The 18,882-nt window shown below is 36.6% G+C and overlaps 2 protein-coding genes across 2 annotated transcripts; one reads left to right on the forward strand and one right to left on the reverse strand.

Annotated features, from left to right (window-relative positions):
• Positions 1 to 1,391: 1,391 nt before the first annotated feature.
• On the reverse strand, positions 1,392 to 7,881 carry LOC113543971 (caspase-3). The gene is made up of 4 exons (XM_026942531.3): positions 7,549 to 7,881; positions 6,053 to 6,216; positions 5,754 to 5,877; positions 1,392 to 4,871 (listed from the first exon to the last, which is right to left on the reverse strand). Exons 1-4 carry the CDS (start codon positions 7,730 to 7,732, stop codon positions 4,639 to 4,641), a joined length of 705 nt encoding a protein of 234 aa, XP_026798332.3. The 5' UTR covers positions 7,733 to 7,881; the 3' UTR covers positions 1,392 to 4,638.
• Positions 7,882 to 12,118: 4,237 nt separating this feature from the next.
• On the forward strand, positions 12,119 to 18,848 carry dusp11 (dual specificity phosphatase 11 (RNA/RNP complex 1-interacting)). The gene is made up of 9 exons (XM_053241538.1): positions 12,119 to 12,669; positions 12,755 to 12,830; positions 12,939 to 13,070; positions 13,691 to 13,814; positions 14,426 to 14,486; positions 15,160 to 15,206; positions 16,361 to 16,436; positions 16,592 to 16,723; positions 16,859 to 18,848. Exons 1-9 carry the CDS (start codon positions 12,635 to 12,637, stop codon positions 17,178 to 17,180), a joined length of 1,005 nt encoding a protein of 334 aa, XP_053097513.1. The 5' UTR covers positions 12,119 to 12,634; the 3' UTR covers positions 17,181 to 18,848.
• The last annotated feature ends 34 nt before the right edge of the window (positions 18,849 to 18,882 follow it).

Here is an 18,882-nt window from a genome sequence, read left to right on the forward strand (position 1 = left end):
CATCATATTCACAAGGTAGTCACCTGAAATGGTTTCCAACAATCTTGAAGGAGTTCCCAGAGGTGTTGAGTACTTGTTGGTTGCTTTTCCTTCACTGTCCAGTCCAACTCATCCCAAACCATCTCAATTCACAGGTGTGCCTTGTCAAGAGTTAATTTGTGACATTTCTTGCCTTCTGAATGTGCTTTATACCAGAGTCAATAGCCCTATTAGTGCTACTACAGCTACTGTACAAATCCATATTATGGCAAGAAACACTCAGTTAAGTAAAGAGAGAAGACAGTCCATCATTACTTTAAGAAATGAAGGTCAGTCAGTCCGAAAAATCTCAAGAACTTTGAATGTATCCCCAATTGCAGTAGCCAAAACCATCAAACGCTATGATGAAACTGGTTCTCATGAGGACCATCCCAGGAAAGGAAGACCAAAAGCTACCTCTGCTGTAGAGGATATGTTTATTAGAATTACCAGCCTCAGAAACCGCCGATTTACAGCACCTCAGATTACAGCCCACATAAATGCTTCTCAGAGTTCAAGTGGCAGACATATTTCAACATCCACTGTTCAGAGGAGACTGCGTGAGTCAGGCCTTCATGGTCGAATTGCGGCAAAGAAACCATTACTTCAGAAGAACAACAAGCAGAAGAGGTTTGCTTGGGCCAAGAAACACAAGGAATGGATTAGATCAGTGGAAAACTGTCCTTTGGTCTGATGAGTCCAAATTTGAGACTTTTGGTTCTAACCGCCGTGCCTTTGTTAGACGTAGAGAGGGTGAACGGACGGTTCCTGAATGTGTGGTTCCCACTGTGAAGCAAGCTGGTGACACTGTTGGTGACTCAATCAAAATTGAGGGCACACTTAACCAGCATGGCTACCACAGCATTTTGCAGAAACATGCCATCCCACCTGGTTTGCACTTAGTGGGGCCATCATTTGTTTTCCAAAAGGACAATGACCCCAAACACACCTCTAGGTTATGTAAGAGCTACTTGTTCAAGAAGGAGAGTGATGGAGTGCTACTTCATCCAGTTGAGATGGTTTGGGATGAGTTGGACGGGAGAGTGAAGGAAAAGCAGCCAACAAGTACTCAACACCCCTGGGAACTCCTTCAATATTGTTGGAAAACCATTTCAGGTGACTACCTCATGAGGCTGACTGTGAGAATGCCAAGAGTGTGCAAAGCTGTCATCAAAGCAAAAGGTGGCTACTTTGAAGAATCGAAAATATAAAACATACTCTGGGTTATTTAACACGTTTTTGTTTACTACATAATTCCATACATGTTCTTTCATAGTTTGGATGTCTTCAGTATTAATATATAATGTTGAAAACAACAAAATTAAAGAAAAACCATTGAATAAGAAGGTGTGTCCAAACTTTTGACTGGTACTATATATATATAATTCAATAAGTAATTCAACAAATAATTCAATTATTCAATGGGATACAGTTTACCCATTTTAAACTGTATGTTGTGTCCTCTATGTTTCAAACTTTCATCTTCAAACTTTAGTCATCCATAAATAAGTTTCAAAAAGAAGTGAGATAAAGCAGAGCAGTTTGACACCCTTAAATCTTTACTTATTAATTTATTACTGTACCCGCACTGCTTTTATTAATATGTAGGTAAATAATGTAAGCTTGGACTAGCGAACAAGCAACCATTAGACTAACTATTACAGTGTGTAATTAAACCACAATTTAGTATATTTTGCCCTGTGTGTTTTCTGCTCAGAGTATTTTATTCTGCTAAGTGAGCTGTTTTAACCAAAATAAACCATGTCAGATCTTTTTCCACCTTTAATGTGATCTATTTCAACCAACAAAATTCAGGTAATAAAAACAAATAGTAACATTTTAGAGAACAAAAAACAAAAGAAGTTGCATAAGTGTGCACACTCCTTACCTAATACTTTGTTAAAGCACCTTTTGTTGTAGTACAGCACTCATTCTTTTAGGGTAAAGGTCTATCAACTTGTCATTGTGCTGAAAGGTGAAAATTTTCTTCATCTTCAGCTGTTTAACAGAGACCTGCAGGTTTTGTGCCAAAATAGATTGGTATTTTGAGCTCTCTTCCATCTATCTTAGCCCTAGCCCCAGCTGAAGAGAAGCAGCGTCATAGCATGATGCTGCCACCACCATGCTTTGTGTGGTTATGTTATTCTTTGGGTGACAAGCTTGTTTTGGTTTTGTGCCAAATATATCCTTCAGAATTATGCCCAAAACATTTGACCAAGGTCTCGTCAGACATTAAAACGTTTTGCCACATGGATTGAGGTGATTTATGCAGGCTTGGTTAGGGTTTTTTTTTTTTTTTTGGTAAGACAGGGCTTCCATCTAGCCACACTGTCCCGTAGCCTAGAGATGTGAAAAATATGAGAGATTGTGGTCACATGCAGGGAATGACCAGTACTTGCCAGATATTCCTGCAGCTCCTGTAATGTTACCATCGGTCTCTTGGCAGCCTCCCTGATAAGTTTTTGTCTTGTCCTTTCATCATCATTTGTATTGTCCTTCTTTGGAGAGAAGTCTTGTTCTTGGTAATGTCACTGTCATGCCCCATTTTCTACACATAATGATGGCCTTCATGGTGTTCCATGGTACATATAATGTTTTGGAAAATGTTTTGTACCCCTCTCCTGATTGGTACCTTCCAACAATGAGATCCCGTACATGCTTTGTAGGCTTTTTGCAAACCATGGCTTCAGCAGTCAAATGAAGCTTCGGGGCTTATCAGAATCACTTCATTGATGACAAGTGTATGATACTTACTTCTGAACATGTATTTGAATGTGACTGGTTAATTCTGAACACAGTCACATGACCCATTATAAAAGGGTGTGCACGTTTTCTTTTTTTCCCTACAAAGTCTCCATTTGCTTTTCAGTTGAAGTCTGTTGGTTGCTATATCACATAAAAGGTGGAAAATGATCTGACATAATTTATCTTGGTTTCATTTTTTTACATCACCAAAACCTGCCAATTTAGCTGGGGTGTGTAGACTTTTTATATTCACTATAGCTTTGGGGCTAGAGTGGGTTTTCATTCCACCTAAACATTGATTCTTCTTGTTAAACTATTTTAAAGACTGCATAGTGGAGATAAATGCTACATTTTATCATCTCTCTGTACAAGAACATGTAGAATACAATATGAAAATGAAATGATGTAGCAGTTATCTCAACTATTCGGTAAAACAGATTCACTTTTTACAAGCTTAAGATTTAAAATCCTATGTGTTGCATAGCTGTCTAATTGAACATTAACTGAACGACAGAAAAAATATAGCCAGCCCCTACAGTAGGAATTTTTTTTTTTATGTAAGGAAAATATTGTGCAATATCACCCCATGCATTAGGGTTGTCATTTATTAATAAATCATTTATTAATAAATCTGTCTTGGCATGTACATTCTGTACATTGTACGTTCTCCAAAAATGTAGTGATTTATCTTTGCCTCATTTTGTCTAAATCTAGATACACAGACTATGTAGTTGTTTCACAACTAGTATATACCTGTTCTGCATAGCAGCTGTGTGTACATCTGCGAGCTTAGGTACATGGGTTAGGGAAGTTCATCAAAGCTCCTCATCCCATGTTCAGCTGTTCTATGACAGTTTAGATTTACGCCTTGAGGAAACACTTCCTCCCTCTTTCGCACACAGCAGAGGAACTAGCTAGTAGGTGGGAACAGAAATAAATTCATTAATTAATTCAAATTAAAAATAAGGGGACAAGGTGACATAACGACTAAAAAGCAATGAGCTCGCAGTGCAAGAGCTCCCAATTCAAACTGTGTCTGTGTGGGTTTCCTCAGAGTTCTCCAGTTAACTTCCACCTCTCAAAAGCATACCGGTAGGTGGACTGGCTATTTTTTTTAAATTGCACCTAGGTGTGAATGAATGTGTAAATGTATTGCATGGTGCTCAGTGATGAACTGGTGTCCCATCCAGGGATGAGATGAGATCTTACATAGTTGTCACACTTGGACAACTATATAACTACATTGACTTTCCCTTCCATTTTTATTTAGTTTTGTCAAATCATAAAATGTCATGCAGGTTTAATATTAATAACACCATAAAAAACTGAATGTCTTTTGTAATGTGGACATGAGTGAGCTACTCAGAGTAACAGTGACAATTTGTAGTATTAACAAAATATGACTTTACATCTATAACAAACCATAACTTAACAATTGTCCCACCCATAGCACCTTAAATTTCTTAAATAAGGTTTGTACTGAAATAACACATATTTTTTGTCTTTTTTGTGTTCACTGAAGTATCATTATTATGTACAACATTTTCTGCAAAATGTACAGCATTTGTTATATGTGCAAACACTCTGTCTCACTAATGCTATGCGCATGCAGGCAGTCAGACACAAATCAATAAGCTCTCTAATATTGCATCTATAAGCCTATAATTCTCCATATTGGTGTTCCTGTAGTCTCAGTAACCAACATAAAATTTGTTTTTTCATCACTGTACAGCACCAGCATGAGATTTCATTTCCTCATAAAAGCATCCTGATGTCTATAAATAGACAACTGTACAAAATGAGTCCAAGCTTAGCTCAGGTGTAAGTTCATCTGAGGTTTTGCAAGTAGTGTGTGTCTAGGAGCAGCTACATGGCCTAATCTCTGAGTGTCCTGGTGAACGGGTAACAGTCAGCGGTGAGGCGACTGATGAAACACGGCATCTCCTTTTTGCCCTGGAGCTTATTTCCTCTCGCCTCAAACTCAAGGGCTACACGCCGATTCAGCCGAGTCAGAAACCGTGTGATCTCCCACCCCTCACACTCCTCCACCAGATCACAGAACGTCCGTAGGAACACCGAGCCGGTTGGGTGCATGAAGGCACTGTAACCTGCACACACATGCATCAAAACACAGAATTTCAACATGTAATTATTTTTACTCATTAACATTTTCTTTTGGCAAAACATGGCTGCCAGTCTCAAATTAAATAAATCAAAACCCAGTTGATCTTCTTTCTCTGATTAAGTCTTAAAGTGTTAACATTAATGCAACATAATGACCATCTCTGTTTTTAGCCACTTAGCAAATGGGCTAAACTAGCTAGTTAACAGTGCGAGGAGAAAGTACAATAAGTTTCACAAATAAGGTTTTCACAAATCTGTATTTTCTTTCCCTAACTGCTTTGGACTTTTTCTTACTATATTTCAAAAGAAAAAATTCTGCTTACTACTCTTAGATTTGAAAAAAAAATGTACTCTGTAATCTACTTATGAAATAGCTACAAGTTGATTAAAATTGTTACAAAATTAAAATATAAATAGTAAAAAAAATTAATGGAAAAAACAAATAAAGATAGAAAGTAAAAGAAATATAATACAAAAATCAGTAAATACAAATTATAGGCCATGCTAGGTTTTAAATCTGCATTCAAACATTTCTGTTTAGCCAGTAACCTTAGTTGTTATCTAATTTATCCGATCTCACCCTTGATGTGTTGGTTTTTATAAATGTTATATGTTTTATTTCAGCTCAAAATGTGAAACTTCCCATGGAAATACACTAACAGAAGGTTGAGAAATATGGATTCCAGGTACCAGCTGATGTCACAACAAGGAGTTACAGTAAGTGACCAGTCAGCAGCTTCACTTATACTCACGAATATGATTATTCTTTTATGATATTAAAAGTTGCCTTAGATTACTGAAATGGATCATGGGCATGTGCAGATACGTATGTGTATTATGTTTGTGTGTGTGTGTGAGTGTTTTACCTGGAGCTGTAGCATAAGCAACCACAGTTTCATTAGGGATTGACTGACATTCATATACACAATCATCTTCAGACGAGTCTATCTCAACCTCAACACCTTCATCCAGCTCGCTGCCTCGACAAGCCTGCACACACACAGAAACATCCATACTTACAGATAAAGTAGACACACAGTATACTGGAGCAATGATGACAGTCTATGATGCACATATAATACTAATAAGAGTACATTTCATTTGTATGATATAAACACACATATACACGCATAAACAAGTAAACATGGAGCGAGGTGAGTCTGACCTGGACCAGGAACAGTTTGTTTTTGGCAGCCATCATTGGTCCTCCAAATTGTGAGTATATATGTGCGAGCTTTACACGGTGTCCATCTGCTCCGAATATCACTCCCTTCTCTCCATGACTCGATAACACACCCACAAAACAGCTGTGCACTGGCTGCTCACTCTCTGCAACATTATTATTGTTATTATTATTATTATCATTATTGTTGTTGTTGTTGTTGTTGTTGTTCTTGCTATTTCATATGAGTATCTAAACTGCCATAAAGTTCAGAGGTAGTAAAGCAGGTTAAGTTGCTACTTGCACATACATCCACTTAAATCAATGTACACATCACTGAACACACACTGTTAAACACACCCTATTACACAACAGAACACGAGGAAACCACAAGACTTTGTATAAAACAGGATAAATAAATCAGGGATCAGGTGATGGCTGTGCATTCAGGGAGGCATGTCCTTCTTTTACTGAAGCAAGTGAATTGTATTTTATCACTGACACACCTCAGTCCCATCACTGGGAGTTTTATTGCAAATTAATCACTTTACTTAAAGCGAAAGAGGTGTATAGTGTTTACAAATGCATCCAGCGGCACCGCAATGTCACAGAAGTTGGGAGAAACTTCTAGATCCCAGAGTAGGCCAGAGACTGATGGTGACCCACCCTGTAAAAAAACATGGTCTGGGGTAGGGGTGTTGGATGATTAACCTGTCAGGATCTAGTTGCCTTCCTACATCCTCACATGTCTAATTACATTTAGACCTACAGAAATACATGCTATTTATGATTTTTTTTTTTTTTTTTGCAAAATAGTAATAATTTCCTGTAACGCACTTTTAATTTGGCGTTTCTTTCACCTGTCAGTAATATACAATATTTTGCTGTTAAAGTGTTAAAATAATTATAAACTCTGTATGAGCTCTTCTTACTATGGTCTTGTTCTTTAAGAAACATTATCAGTAATTTTTTATACAATAGCATTTACTATTAATGGAGTAACTGGTCTATATAACAATAGTATATAATGTTACTTATAACTGGCTACATTATGTATGCTATATAGCAGCCCATTAGTGATTTTAACCTACATAGTTACAATATGTAGTTTTATTTATTGCATATAAATGGCATATATTAGTAGTATAGTAGTACATAAGTCTGTTTACAATATATAGTATATAGTAGACTACACTCTCAGAAATAAAAGTACCAAACTGTACTTTTCCATGAAAATATTTTTTCTTTTCCCTGGAAATGTGAATATATATATATATATATATATATATATATATATATATATATATATATATATATATATATATATATATAAAGATAGATAGATGGATAGATATAGATATATTATTTATTTATTTATTTAAATGTTTTTAATTTGTCTTATTTTACTTAATTGGTCTCTATATTATTACTTTTTATATTATATTGTGTTGAATGTTTTATGAATAATTAAATAAATGCTCAAATGGATAATCAGGTACCTGCTTTAAATGCCTCGATGATCTCGCGCGCATCCGGGTCGATCAGGATGGTCACAGTAAAGCCCCTCCGCCTGAGAGCCGCGTGCAGGCGCTTCGTGTCCCGTCGCGCGCCGCTCCGCTTTCCGAGTTCTGCGCATGCGCTGAATTTCTCCACCGACACAATGAGCGCCCGGTTGTGAAACATTTCTCTTTCAAGAGCTTGGGTTTAAATGGGGAAATATCAAATACAGCCTGAATAAGCTAAAATGAATTAAGGCTGAAGAGCACCAGCTTTTGTACAGAGCACAGGGGTGTGTGGGTGTGTGTGTGTGTGTGCTCTCAGGTTAGGTACCTGCCTCATATTAATGTGGAACGGAAGAGACATATTTGCATATCCTGTTTGCACCGCCCTTTGTCCAGGTAAAAAAATACATTCTGTGTAATAACTAGCCCTTCATGTGTTTTATCTCTGAAGCCCCAGAGAAATTCTGCTTTGCTATTTGATTAAAACCAGCATTTTTCAAACTTATCATACTTGTTTAGCCTTTTGTGTGGATTTCATTTAAACATGAAAACATACATTAAAAATAGAAATTTATCATTATCAAATATGTTTTCCTTTCATTCATAAAGGAATTGGAACAACATAAAAAATCCAAACATATAACAATACTAAAACTGTAAGAACTGTTTCTGCTGCCATCACAAATCAGTTCTTTCTTTCTTTCTTTCATTTAGCTAAATTTTCCTGCCATTTTCCCTTGATGTATGGTGTATGGTTTCAACTAGACGGATGGACGGACTGACGGACAGATAGATAGATAGATAGATAGATAGATAGATAGATAGATAGATAGATTAGTATATATATTATAGTATAGTAGATATATTAATAGATATGATACTTTATTGATCCCTGAGGGGAATTGTTTTGTCATAGCAGCAGATAATTACAGACATAGCACATGACATTACAGACACCAAATATTAACAAGACACATTACCAACTCGAATATTACATAAGTGACCTTTGTGCTCATCATCAATAAAAGAGAGGATATTGCACCACCTGTTACAGCCATGTCCAGCTTTAGCACGCACTCTGTCACATGGTTTACAAGAAACTGAAACATGGGCGTGAGCTTTTTTACTGTACACAGAGTGAACTGTGTTAATCATCTTATTACCTAATGACTTATTACAGTCAGAAACAAAGTCATGGGAAATGTAACCTTTTAAAACCTGATACTTGATAAAGTGGTTCAATTCTCATCAGTCATCATCATCATTCATAATTAAACCTTTCACTGGCCTCAGTGTATTAAAATGTAGTTTTATTTATATGTTTTTGAGACTATTATATTCTTTGTCCATAGTTTTTGTTCTACTAATCTTTCCTCACATCAGTTATAATGGGCAGTTTCATTTTGTCAAAGTGCTGTTTAGGTTTAATTATACCGCAGTGCTGCTGAATTCTCAAATCTGACTGGTCAGAAGGTGTTGAGTCATTTTTTATAACAGCAGCCCTGACAACTCTGACAAGGTAAGGCAAATCAAAGGTCTATATTAATGAGCCCATACTAATACATTATTGTTTCTTAACAACTTACTTTTGTCTTATTAACTTCAAGATAGAGAAAATAAGAGATGCTGGTGAGGGAATGTGGTTTCTAACTGTTATAATGCAAGCGATAACAAGAACTAACTTCTCTGACATTCTTCTGCATTAAATGTAATGGTAAATGCATAAAAAGTAGGATGTTATTTTTCATTAATCAAATTTAAAAAAAAAAAAAACCTTAGTGCAGGGAAAATGCTGTGATATAAGAGGAATAAACATTTTGGGGTGTGCTGTCATAGGAAATTAATATGTTGGGTCACATCACCCCACCCCATCATTCATTATTTTCCTAAAACAGCAAGTTGCAAAGTATTTTATTCCCTACTTATCTTTAATAAATTACAATTAGAATTAATTATTCACTTTCTAATCTTTTCCTTATCTTCCCCTGCCTCAAAATCACTTCAGTATTTCACATCTAAAATAAAAAGCGATAAAATTTACAGTTGCATAGTGCACAGAATTGTTTTATTTGCCGTACCAATTTTTCCCTTTAATGCTGCAAAATAATTTTGATCTAAATGTGGTTAGCTAATAATTCATTTAAAAAAACATTTTAATGCAATACAAATGTAGCCTATAGCTGAAGTCTAGAGTATCACATTTCACAAACATAAATAGCATTATTCCATGACTACAACTAAACAATATATATAAAAAAAAACAGTGAGCTAGTCTTGAGAGTGATTCTTTTAAAGGAGTGAACAGAGAGATGGAGACAGTTCTTATCAGGTGCTTTGGGAATGCCTGCCAGGGAAAATACCTGAATACACCTTGCTCTGAAACAGACTCGTCTTGACTCATGACTCATCTTCCTCAATTTATTTCCTAAGTCTAGCACAGATTAAAGCAGAGGATTTCCACAACACAATATGAGACAGAATAAAATTCTTTATGATTTTTAATTCTTTATAACGTCTTTATATTTATTAAATAATCAATAGTTTTTTGAAAGTTGACATTTGAAAGTTTAGTTGAAAGTGCTCTAAATGACAAATGAAAAACTGATCTGAACACTGATCAAAAATTAAGAAGAACACAGCTTTGGAACCTTAATGTTCTCTACTCTTAAAGTACTCTTTTAGGGAAAAATATCTGAATGAAGAGCTCTTCATTTTGTTTTATGTACATAGACATTCTACATCGAGCCGTACCAGTTTAGAGAACCTTAAATGGTTCTTTGCAGTTCAGAAAATTCAGTTATTATATTCTCTTTCGCATCTACATTTTATAAGTAATCATCTTAATACAGTTACTTAACACAATTCTTCTTAATACAATTAATTAATTGTGGATAAATTTGTTTATTTTACTCAGTTAAACACAGTTATGCCAAATAACACAGCACAGGTGAAGCAGACGCACATGTGGAACGCAGTGAATGTGTTGCAGCACATGGTCATAATTGTGTCTTAATTAATTCCTTTCTATAATTTTATAATTTATTGTCAAATCAAAGTTACTAAGTAAAGTATAAAAGGCAAGTGAAATTCTTATGTGCGGAGAACCAACAACAGTTATGTAAAATTATATGTGTGTGTAGACATTAAACATAATAAAAGATACTTAAAGAATAAGAAAATAATATAGTAAAATAAAAAATAGAATATGTACAATATGCAATATTTGTTTTTGCAAATATGACATTTCGGATGCAATGCAGTATGTGAACAGAGCAGTTATCAGCACTCAGTTAAAGTCTACGTACACACCCTGTAACAGTCCTAAATGTTGAGTGGTAATGCAAATGTTCTGGTGTGAGTGGTTATTACTTAATAACCATATCGCCTGTGGGATAAACCAGATTCTGTTTGTGTGTACTCTGATGCTGAAGTCCCATCTACCTGAAGGTAGTAGTGAAAAGAGACTGTGGCTCAGGTGGCTAGGCTTTTTATGATCCTCGAAGCCCACCTTTGTGCATCTCCTGGTGTAGAAGTCTTGGATGGAGGGAAACTCACTTCCAGTGATCCCCTGGGCCATTCATAAAACCCTCTCCAGAGCTCTGCGCTCAAAAGCGGTGCAGTTCCCAAACCAACAGGAGATGTTGCCGGTCAGGATGCTCTCAATGGTACCATCGTAGAAATGAGGACTACTTCAGTCGTGTTTGTATTCGTTGACATTACATTCAGACCTAAGTGGTCCCAACAAAATGATCTTGGTGTACTTTAATGCTTTAGTTTGACACATTGCATGTTTCAGTTATAATAATTTCAGTATTTGACTTGGAACTAACTAACTGTCATGTATTATAGGGTGAATTCAAATATATTGGGACATCAGGTCTATTGAGACAGTCTTAGGTTAGCAGCATTTTTTATGGCCTGATAATAAAAGCCAAAATGTATGTTATTAAGCCCTTGCATTGGACCTGTATGATAGAAGTGGCATAACTGAATTCATGTGACATTCTTTAAGGGGATGTGGTCAGCATCAAAAAATTATGTATGTTTTGGCTCTTTTTTTTTTCATAATGCCAGAAATTGTCATATTTAATACACTATATGGCCAAAAGTATGTGGACTAAACTTTTGACCATATAGTGTATATTCCATATATTTATGGTGCATATTGTGTATGTATAAGATGCAGTTAGACATTTAGTCCAGATGTACGTATGTTTATAAGTTAATCATTTTCAAGATCATTTTCCTTACCAAATTATCAAACATTAAAAATGATTTTCAGTTAGTTTTGACCTAATGGTAAGCCATGTTTCTTACAAATATAATATAAACATTTTTCTTTAACATATAGATAGTCAACACCTTGAGGATTTCTGAAATGTATCACGTTTTGTGGTAGTCTGTTTTATTAATGTCGAGAAAGCTTAGACAAATTGAAAATCCAAAAAGTGTCCCAAAATATGTTTTATGAAACCACTTGATCAGGAAAAGTGACATTGTCAGGATCCAGCCAGCAGGCGGCGCCAGATCCCTGGCTGAATGACGTCACTGTGTTACGTGTGCCTGTAGGTTCCGGTTGCGAGGTAACGCTAGCTTTTAGCTAACACAGTCCAGTGTTTCTATCACATTATTCTGATATAATTTGAGTATTATATGAAACCTTAAAGTATTTGGGTAACGAAATTAAATTTAAAAGATAATACAAAGTAATACTTATTTGTTTGTGGTTAAAACTGTAAAACTGTAAAACTGTCTAGCGAGCTAAGACTGGCATTTGCCCTGCGCATGCGCACCATTTTGGCGCATGCGTACACAGGCCGGTTAGTGACTGCGTTGTATGGTGGTATGCGCCCGGCAGCTGATTTAGTTTACTTTAAGTGTAGTTTTTTTGATAGCTAGTTTAGGTAGGTAATTATTTTAGGTGAATTAACGAGCCAGGTTGATTTTTGTAACGTTTTAATGTGATATATTTATTGGACAAGAAACCTAAACGTAAACTGACATCATCTCGTTGATTAGCTCTGTAGAGTTTTTCCCCAAACACATGCGGTTTTGTGAAATATAGTCTCTACTAGTGGAGAACATGGGTCCAAAAAAGAAAAATGCCATTCCCGACAGGTAAGTTATCATGTCACCTACCGCACTTTTCAGTGGGGAACTGTTACATTTTCTTGGTGGAAGTTAAACCAGTGTATGTCCACAGATGGACTGATTATAAGGCAGTGGGGAAACGGATCCCTGGCACGCGCTTCATCGCATTTAAAGTTCCTTTAAAACAGGTGACAGATCTGCTGACACACACATACACACACACACACACACACACACCTGCAATCATCTCACACTGGTTTGGTGCTGATCTCGTGATCCTCATGTCTCTCTTCCAGGCTTTGAGGAGGCATCTGAGTGAATCAGAAGTGTTTGGACCCTTAGAGCTCATGGATGTGTTGAAGAAGGAGGGTGAAGAACTTGGCCTCATCATTGATCTCACCTTCACCACACGCTACTACCAACCCCAGGTGACTGACGTCACATCCACAACTGCATACCATGAAACTGATTGTTCCTGGGCTCATTCTTTATATCAAGATTATTGAATTTGGGATACTGGATAGTTGACAATTGGATATAATCCCAGATTCATTATGTACTATGTGCTGAGCGAGAAAGTGATTCACCTTCAAGGTCGGCACTACTACTGTTTTTAGTTCTCCAGCCTCTTTTTGTCTATTTTGTTAAATATGTATATCATAAAGTTTCAGAAAACACAATGTGTGACATTGACGAGCTCGACAAAGCAGTTCAGTCTGATCGGAGTGTGTGATTTTTAATTAAAAATTTGATTCCTCATTCCACTCACCAACTGGAGATACAAGATAAGGCATTGAGTAAGACACAGCTTTCGTTTTTGATGAAAAGGTACTATTATATTATTACAGTGCAAACAAGATTTGAAAAAAGGGTAACACTGAACTTTCAGTGGTGTATCCCCATGTTCACTTACTTACACATCTTTAAAATTCCTGTAGCAGGTGTCACCTAGAAATACTGACCTCTATAAGGCTATAAATTGATGTAACTGTTTCATATCACAAATATCACATGACTCCTCTTTTGAATGTGTGTGTGCGTGTGACAGGATTTACCAGATACACTGCACTACCTGAAGATATTTACAGAAGGACATCAGGTGCCAAGTGACAAAACCATCCTGAGCTTTAAAAAGGCAGTGAGAAGATTTCTGCACGATAATCAGAACAATGGTACATCCACATAATAATAATAATAATAATAATAAATGGTTCCACAACGTTTCAGTCACTAGCGCAGAACTATTCTTAAGAACATTGCAACTGGCACTTCATTCACACAGCCACATTTATGCTGATAATTCCCTCTTCACATTACTAACAGTTACATCCTCCCTGTTTAAGCTCCTCCTACTTTCACGGGAAGTGTTGTGTGGAAAGAAAGAAAGAAAGACACACACTCGACCGGGATACAGAAAGCCCGGGGTTCAGATTTGTTGCTGCGGCAAGTCGTGTTGTTCAGTAGAGAAGAGCTATTGGAGACGCGTCTCTGTGTCACTCATGGTCCTCCACATTTCCCTCACTACACATACAATTCACTTACATATACATTAATATTCACTTACATGTTCCTCCAACCTGTCAAACTGCAGTTCTACATGCGTCACACAGTGATCACAAGGTGAAGCCGTTACACTGACTGTATTTTATAGGTTATAGAGTGACTAAATCATGTTGTTTTTCCTTTTCATGTTTAAAAAAACTATATGGAAATGAACTACACTATTACAGGGTTGTAAATGATGTATGATGCGTGCTGATTAGCGGTGTTGTTGTGTTCACAGATAAGCTGATTGGTGTTCACTGCACCCACGGCCTAAACCGAACTGGATACCTCGTGTGCAGGTAGGTGTGTGTATTTATGTGTGTCATTATGCATGCAGATGTGGTTTATACCCCACAGTAGGCATGAGCCGATGATCAGTTGCAGTATATAAGAGATAACTTCCAACAAAGTTTTTTTTTTTTTTTTTTTAAACAAGGAGCAGAATCTCTTTTGCCAAGTTTATATTTTGATACTGAAAAGTTTCAGTGGTGTTATCTCGCTTTTAGCCTGGTCACTTCCCAACGTTGAAACACATGGAGGTTTTGTGTGACTTGCATATCCATAAGTTAATGATATGAAGATGAACGTACCAGTTCTCTGAATGACCAGAATCTACCCAATAGCCACCAAACTGAGAGTGTGAAGGCAAACATATGCTACTTGTTAGACATGTTGCAGCTGCTGCATCTTTTCCAAACTGCTGAAGGACACCTGTCTTCTGGATGAATGTTAAGGAACTTATGTCTTTTGCCGACGAGACCTAATCCCTTTCACCAGACAAATTTGAAACAAAAAGTGACAGACAAAACTATACATTTGCAGATGAAAAGTAGTTTTATATGGAAAGATAACATAAAGTTGAATGATATGAGAGTGCGAGATCCACACATGCTTACACAGTGCCATGTTTGTTTATTAGGAACAGGTATGAGCTCAGGTGTGTGTTTCTTGTGTGTGTGTTTCTGATTGTAGATACCTGATCGATGTAGACGGTGTTGAACCTCATGAAGCCATCGACTGTAAGTAATTAATGTCTTTTAAGAATTTTATCAGCTAACTGTTAACAAATAAGCGAGTGCTATCTACTGGTAGATCAGCAAGACACAAAGCCCTAACAGTCCTTTCTAACCTTTTAAACACTAGCTCAACATTTTCATTAGGCATGTACTGTATAAGCATATTGTTTGCTTAGTTTATGCTATATAGTCAGTGTTCATGCTTCTTGGAAAAGTTAATGCTAAATTGAAACAATTTTTAGCTACATCTGTCCTTTGCCAAGTTACTTATACCTATGGCTCTTGAAGAAAAAGCTTCAGAGCGTTACTACAATGCACTTTGCTTTTTTCCTTATCGTGTTATCTATTTCTATTAATTCTGTAAGCTACCTGTGACAAAATACGGCTATGGTGCTTATAGATTTTGTTGTTATTGATGAATGTTTATTTTTTGGCAACATTTGCCTACTGTTACTGTTTGTTAACTGTTATTGTTAAAAACCTATTCCTGTCACACTGAGTACACTTAAGACATGGCGGTTAGTTAGGTGTTTGGAGGGCAGGTCCAAGTTTACCTAGATCTTTACCCCAGTATTAACCCTGGTTTTCTGCCAGGGATGATGGATGCCGGCTTTAGGTTTTGGCCTGAGAGGTGCATAGTCAGGCTTAAAGATTTATATATTGATATATAAATAGGTTTTATAGGTTATTTAACATTATGACCTTTGCTGCAAGGAGGAATATCCTTTTACAGTGGACTACTGATAAGACCTCTTCTGTGAAAGGCTGGCAAAAAAGTATTAATGGAGTTAGTACCCCTGGAATACCTTACATGTATTTTTTTAGTCCAAAACTGATTATTTTTTTTATAAAGTATGGGAACCATTTTAAAGTACTTGGATCCCAATGTCTCATATATAATGTTGCATGGATTTCAATGATTGGGACCATGAATACCACCACTTAGGCTAGTGTGAAGTATTCCTTTGTATTCTGAAACAGCATTTTGTGTTTTAAAAACTGAAATGAGCTGTCTTTTTTTTTATTATTATTTAATTTTTAATTTATTTAATTTTTTTCTATTTACCTATTACTGAATGTTCTCTTTTTTGTTGTTGGTTAATTGGTGAAAATCCAATAAATATACTATTTAAAAATATTCTGTCTACTTTTTTCAGTGTTCAACAAGTCACGTGGTCACGCTATTGAGAGAGACAATTACCTGGATGATCTGAAATCGGGACCAAAACGCAGGTATTGGGAAAAAAATTTTTTATTATTTCTTATGTAAAGTTTTATTTAGAACATGTACATTTACAAACTTTTTTTTATTTAATCACACCAGAGTACAATACTGTGGTATATATTACTGTATATTGATTTATACTGTAATAAACTTGGCTCTGTAGTAACAAAGGAATGGAGGAACCAGAGCAGGAGCCTGTCAGGGGTGGATCCACAAACTGGAGGCATGACTCGACAGCTGTCCAAGAACCTCACCCTTATTTCAGGAGGAGACAAGATGATCAGGATCACTTTGAGTATGTGTGCTCTTTCATACTTATTACCAAAAAAAAAAAAAAAAAAAGGTCATGCGTCCTTTTGATGGTTTCACTTTATCCGTTCTGACAGTTTAAGCAGAGCTGTGTGTGTAACTCGGCTTTTCTCCTCAACAGACCTTTCAACCAGAGATGGAGCAACAACCAGAGATGGAGCAACGACCAGACGAGAGCCTGTCCACCTCCTCTATTTCCCACACGCCCTCACAGGGCTCCTCCTCCTTTACTACCTACACCGCCTTTCAGGGGGCCACCTCCTCTCCTACCCACACCACCTCTTCTGGGTGCGAGGCCTGGTTTTAGAGCGGGCCATTACCCTGCTCCTCCTCCAAACCCCAACTTCATGCCACGTTACACCTTCGGAGAAGCGCCTGGACACACACCGAAAAAACGCAAAACTCCTCATAAACACCCCACAAATTCTCCATACTCACACTGACTGTAAACACTGCGTTCACTTCAGCCTTAACAGGGGTCACATTAACAAAGGGGTTACAGATTAGCAACATTTTATTGATCTTTATCATTTTAACTTTAAGAGGTATTTACCAGGTGGGAAACTACACAACTGTTTTGTTAAACTTTTTAAAAACTCAGTATGGAGGAGAGCAGACTGTTACTCTTAGACAAATGCTGTCTCTCAAATCATCTGTTTCTAGTGCACTATGCTGTCTTCTGAGAGTAATGTGATCTGTACTCTGATAGAACCTCCAAGAAATGAGGTGTGGAATTATGCTGCTCTCAGCCTTAGCTACACACCTAAAGGGATGAAGACACTAGAGGCCACTGTGGTGGGTGTGGTCGTCCTCCTGATATTACCCTTAAAAAAGTACACTTGAGAACTCCACCCTGGTTAGAGTAGTTTACATAATATAGATAAAGTGTTCTTACTGCAGGGAGAGCCTTTTCATGCAATTCCATCTTATTAAATCCTTTTTAATTCAATACTACGTTGTAATAATGCCTAGGTAACAAGCTAGCAGCTCCATAAAATAACATATTAAATATATCTGGCTGGTTAACGTTAAACTGAGATACAGTTATTGGAGTAGTTAAACATAACAAGCTAGCTAGCAATTTCACTATTTGTGGTTAACTACTCCGGTAACCATCTATCACTTTATTGCTAACTAGCTAGTTAAGTTTAATCTGATAATGGCTTTGTAGTTGTAGCTAGCCTTTGTTAACATGCCTTTAAATAAGCTAGCTAGTTTGCTTAGTGGCAAGTTAACACGTTGGCTAAACAGCCAAAAAATGTGTGGGTGATTTTAAAAGAGAGAAAATACCAAGCTAGCTAGCTCCTTATGCTTAAATACTCGAATAACCATCTCTCAGTGTACCACTAACCAGCTAGCTATATTTAATACATTAGTTTAAGGTGCTACTGTCTAATTGGTTATAGCTAGCTTGACATCAGTTGCATTAAATAAACTAGCTAATGTTACAATGTGCTACCATTAGAGTTTGTTATATTAACATAACTAGATAGCTAGTTTATTTAATGGCAATTTAAAAACTCTACCTAGTTTTAGTGACTAGACACGAATTTTATTGATCAAAAAATATATATGGGTGATTTAAAGGATGGAAAACTAACAGAAATATTCAAATTTGGAGAGAGAATTTTAGGGTGGCCATTTTGGGTCATAAACTGGGTGGTTGTTAATGAGGTGGCTGTTATTTACACAAAGCACAAAATGTTAGCAGTTTCATTTCAAAATGTTTCTGCACTACAAACATGCAGGTGCTAAACAGTCAAATACAATGTGTATAGTGTTCAATCTGACAAGAACATTCGGTTTAAGATGAGTTGCCTTCTGACACTGCCTTTGTCATGTGACTGGTCATGTGACACATTAGTAAATTAACTGCTGCTTTTTCCAACTGTTGCTAAACTTTTATCTGAAGGTCATCATCAGATATGCATTTTACTTAGCTTATTTTTCTATTTTGTGTTTACATGAAGTCAGTTATTGTGGTGAATGTATTTATAACTGTCACACACAACATGATTGGGGTTTTCTGCGTCTGTAAAAGTGTAGTTGTTTGTGTGTCTGTCATAGGGTGGGATATGGTTATATGATCATGATTAAAAAGCTTGAAGCTTTTTGCCCATCTGTTCAGATCTTTACTGGCCATCA

Source organism: Pangasianodon hypophthalmus, chromosome 17, assembly GCF_027358585.1.
Source record: "Pangasianodon hypophthalmus isolate fPanHyp1 chromosome 17, fPanHyp1.pri, whole genome shotgun sequence".
Taxonomy (NCBI): Eukaryota; Metazoa; Chordata; class Actinopteri; order Siluriformes; family Pangasiidae; genus Pangasianodon; species Pangasianodon hypophthalmus.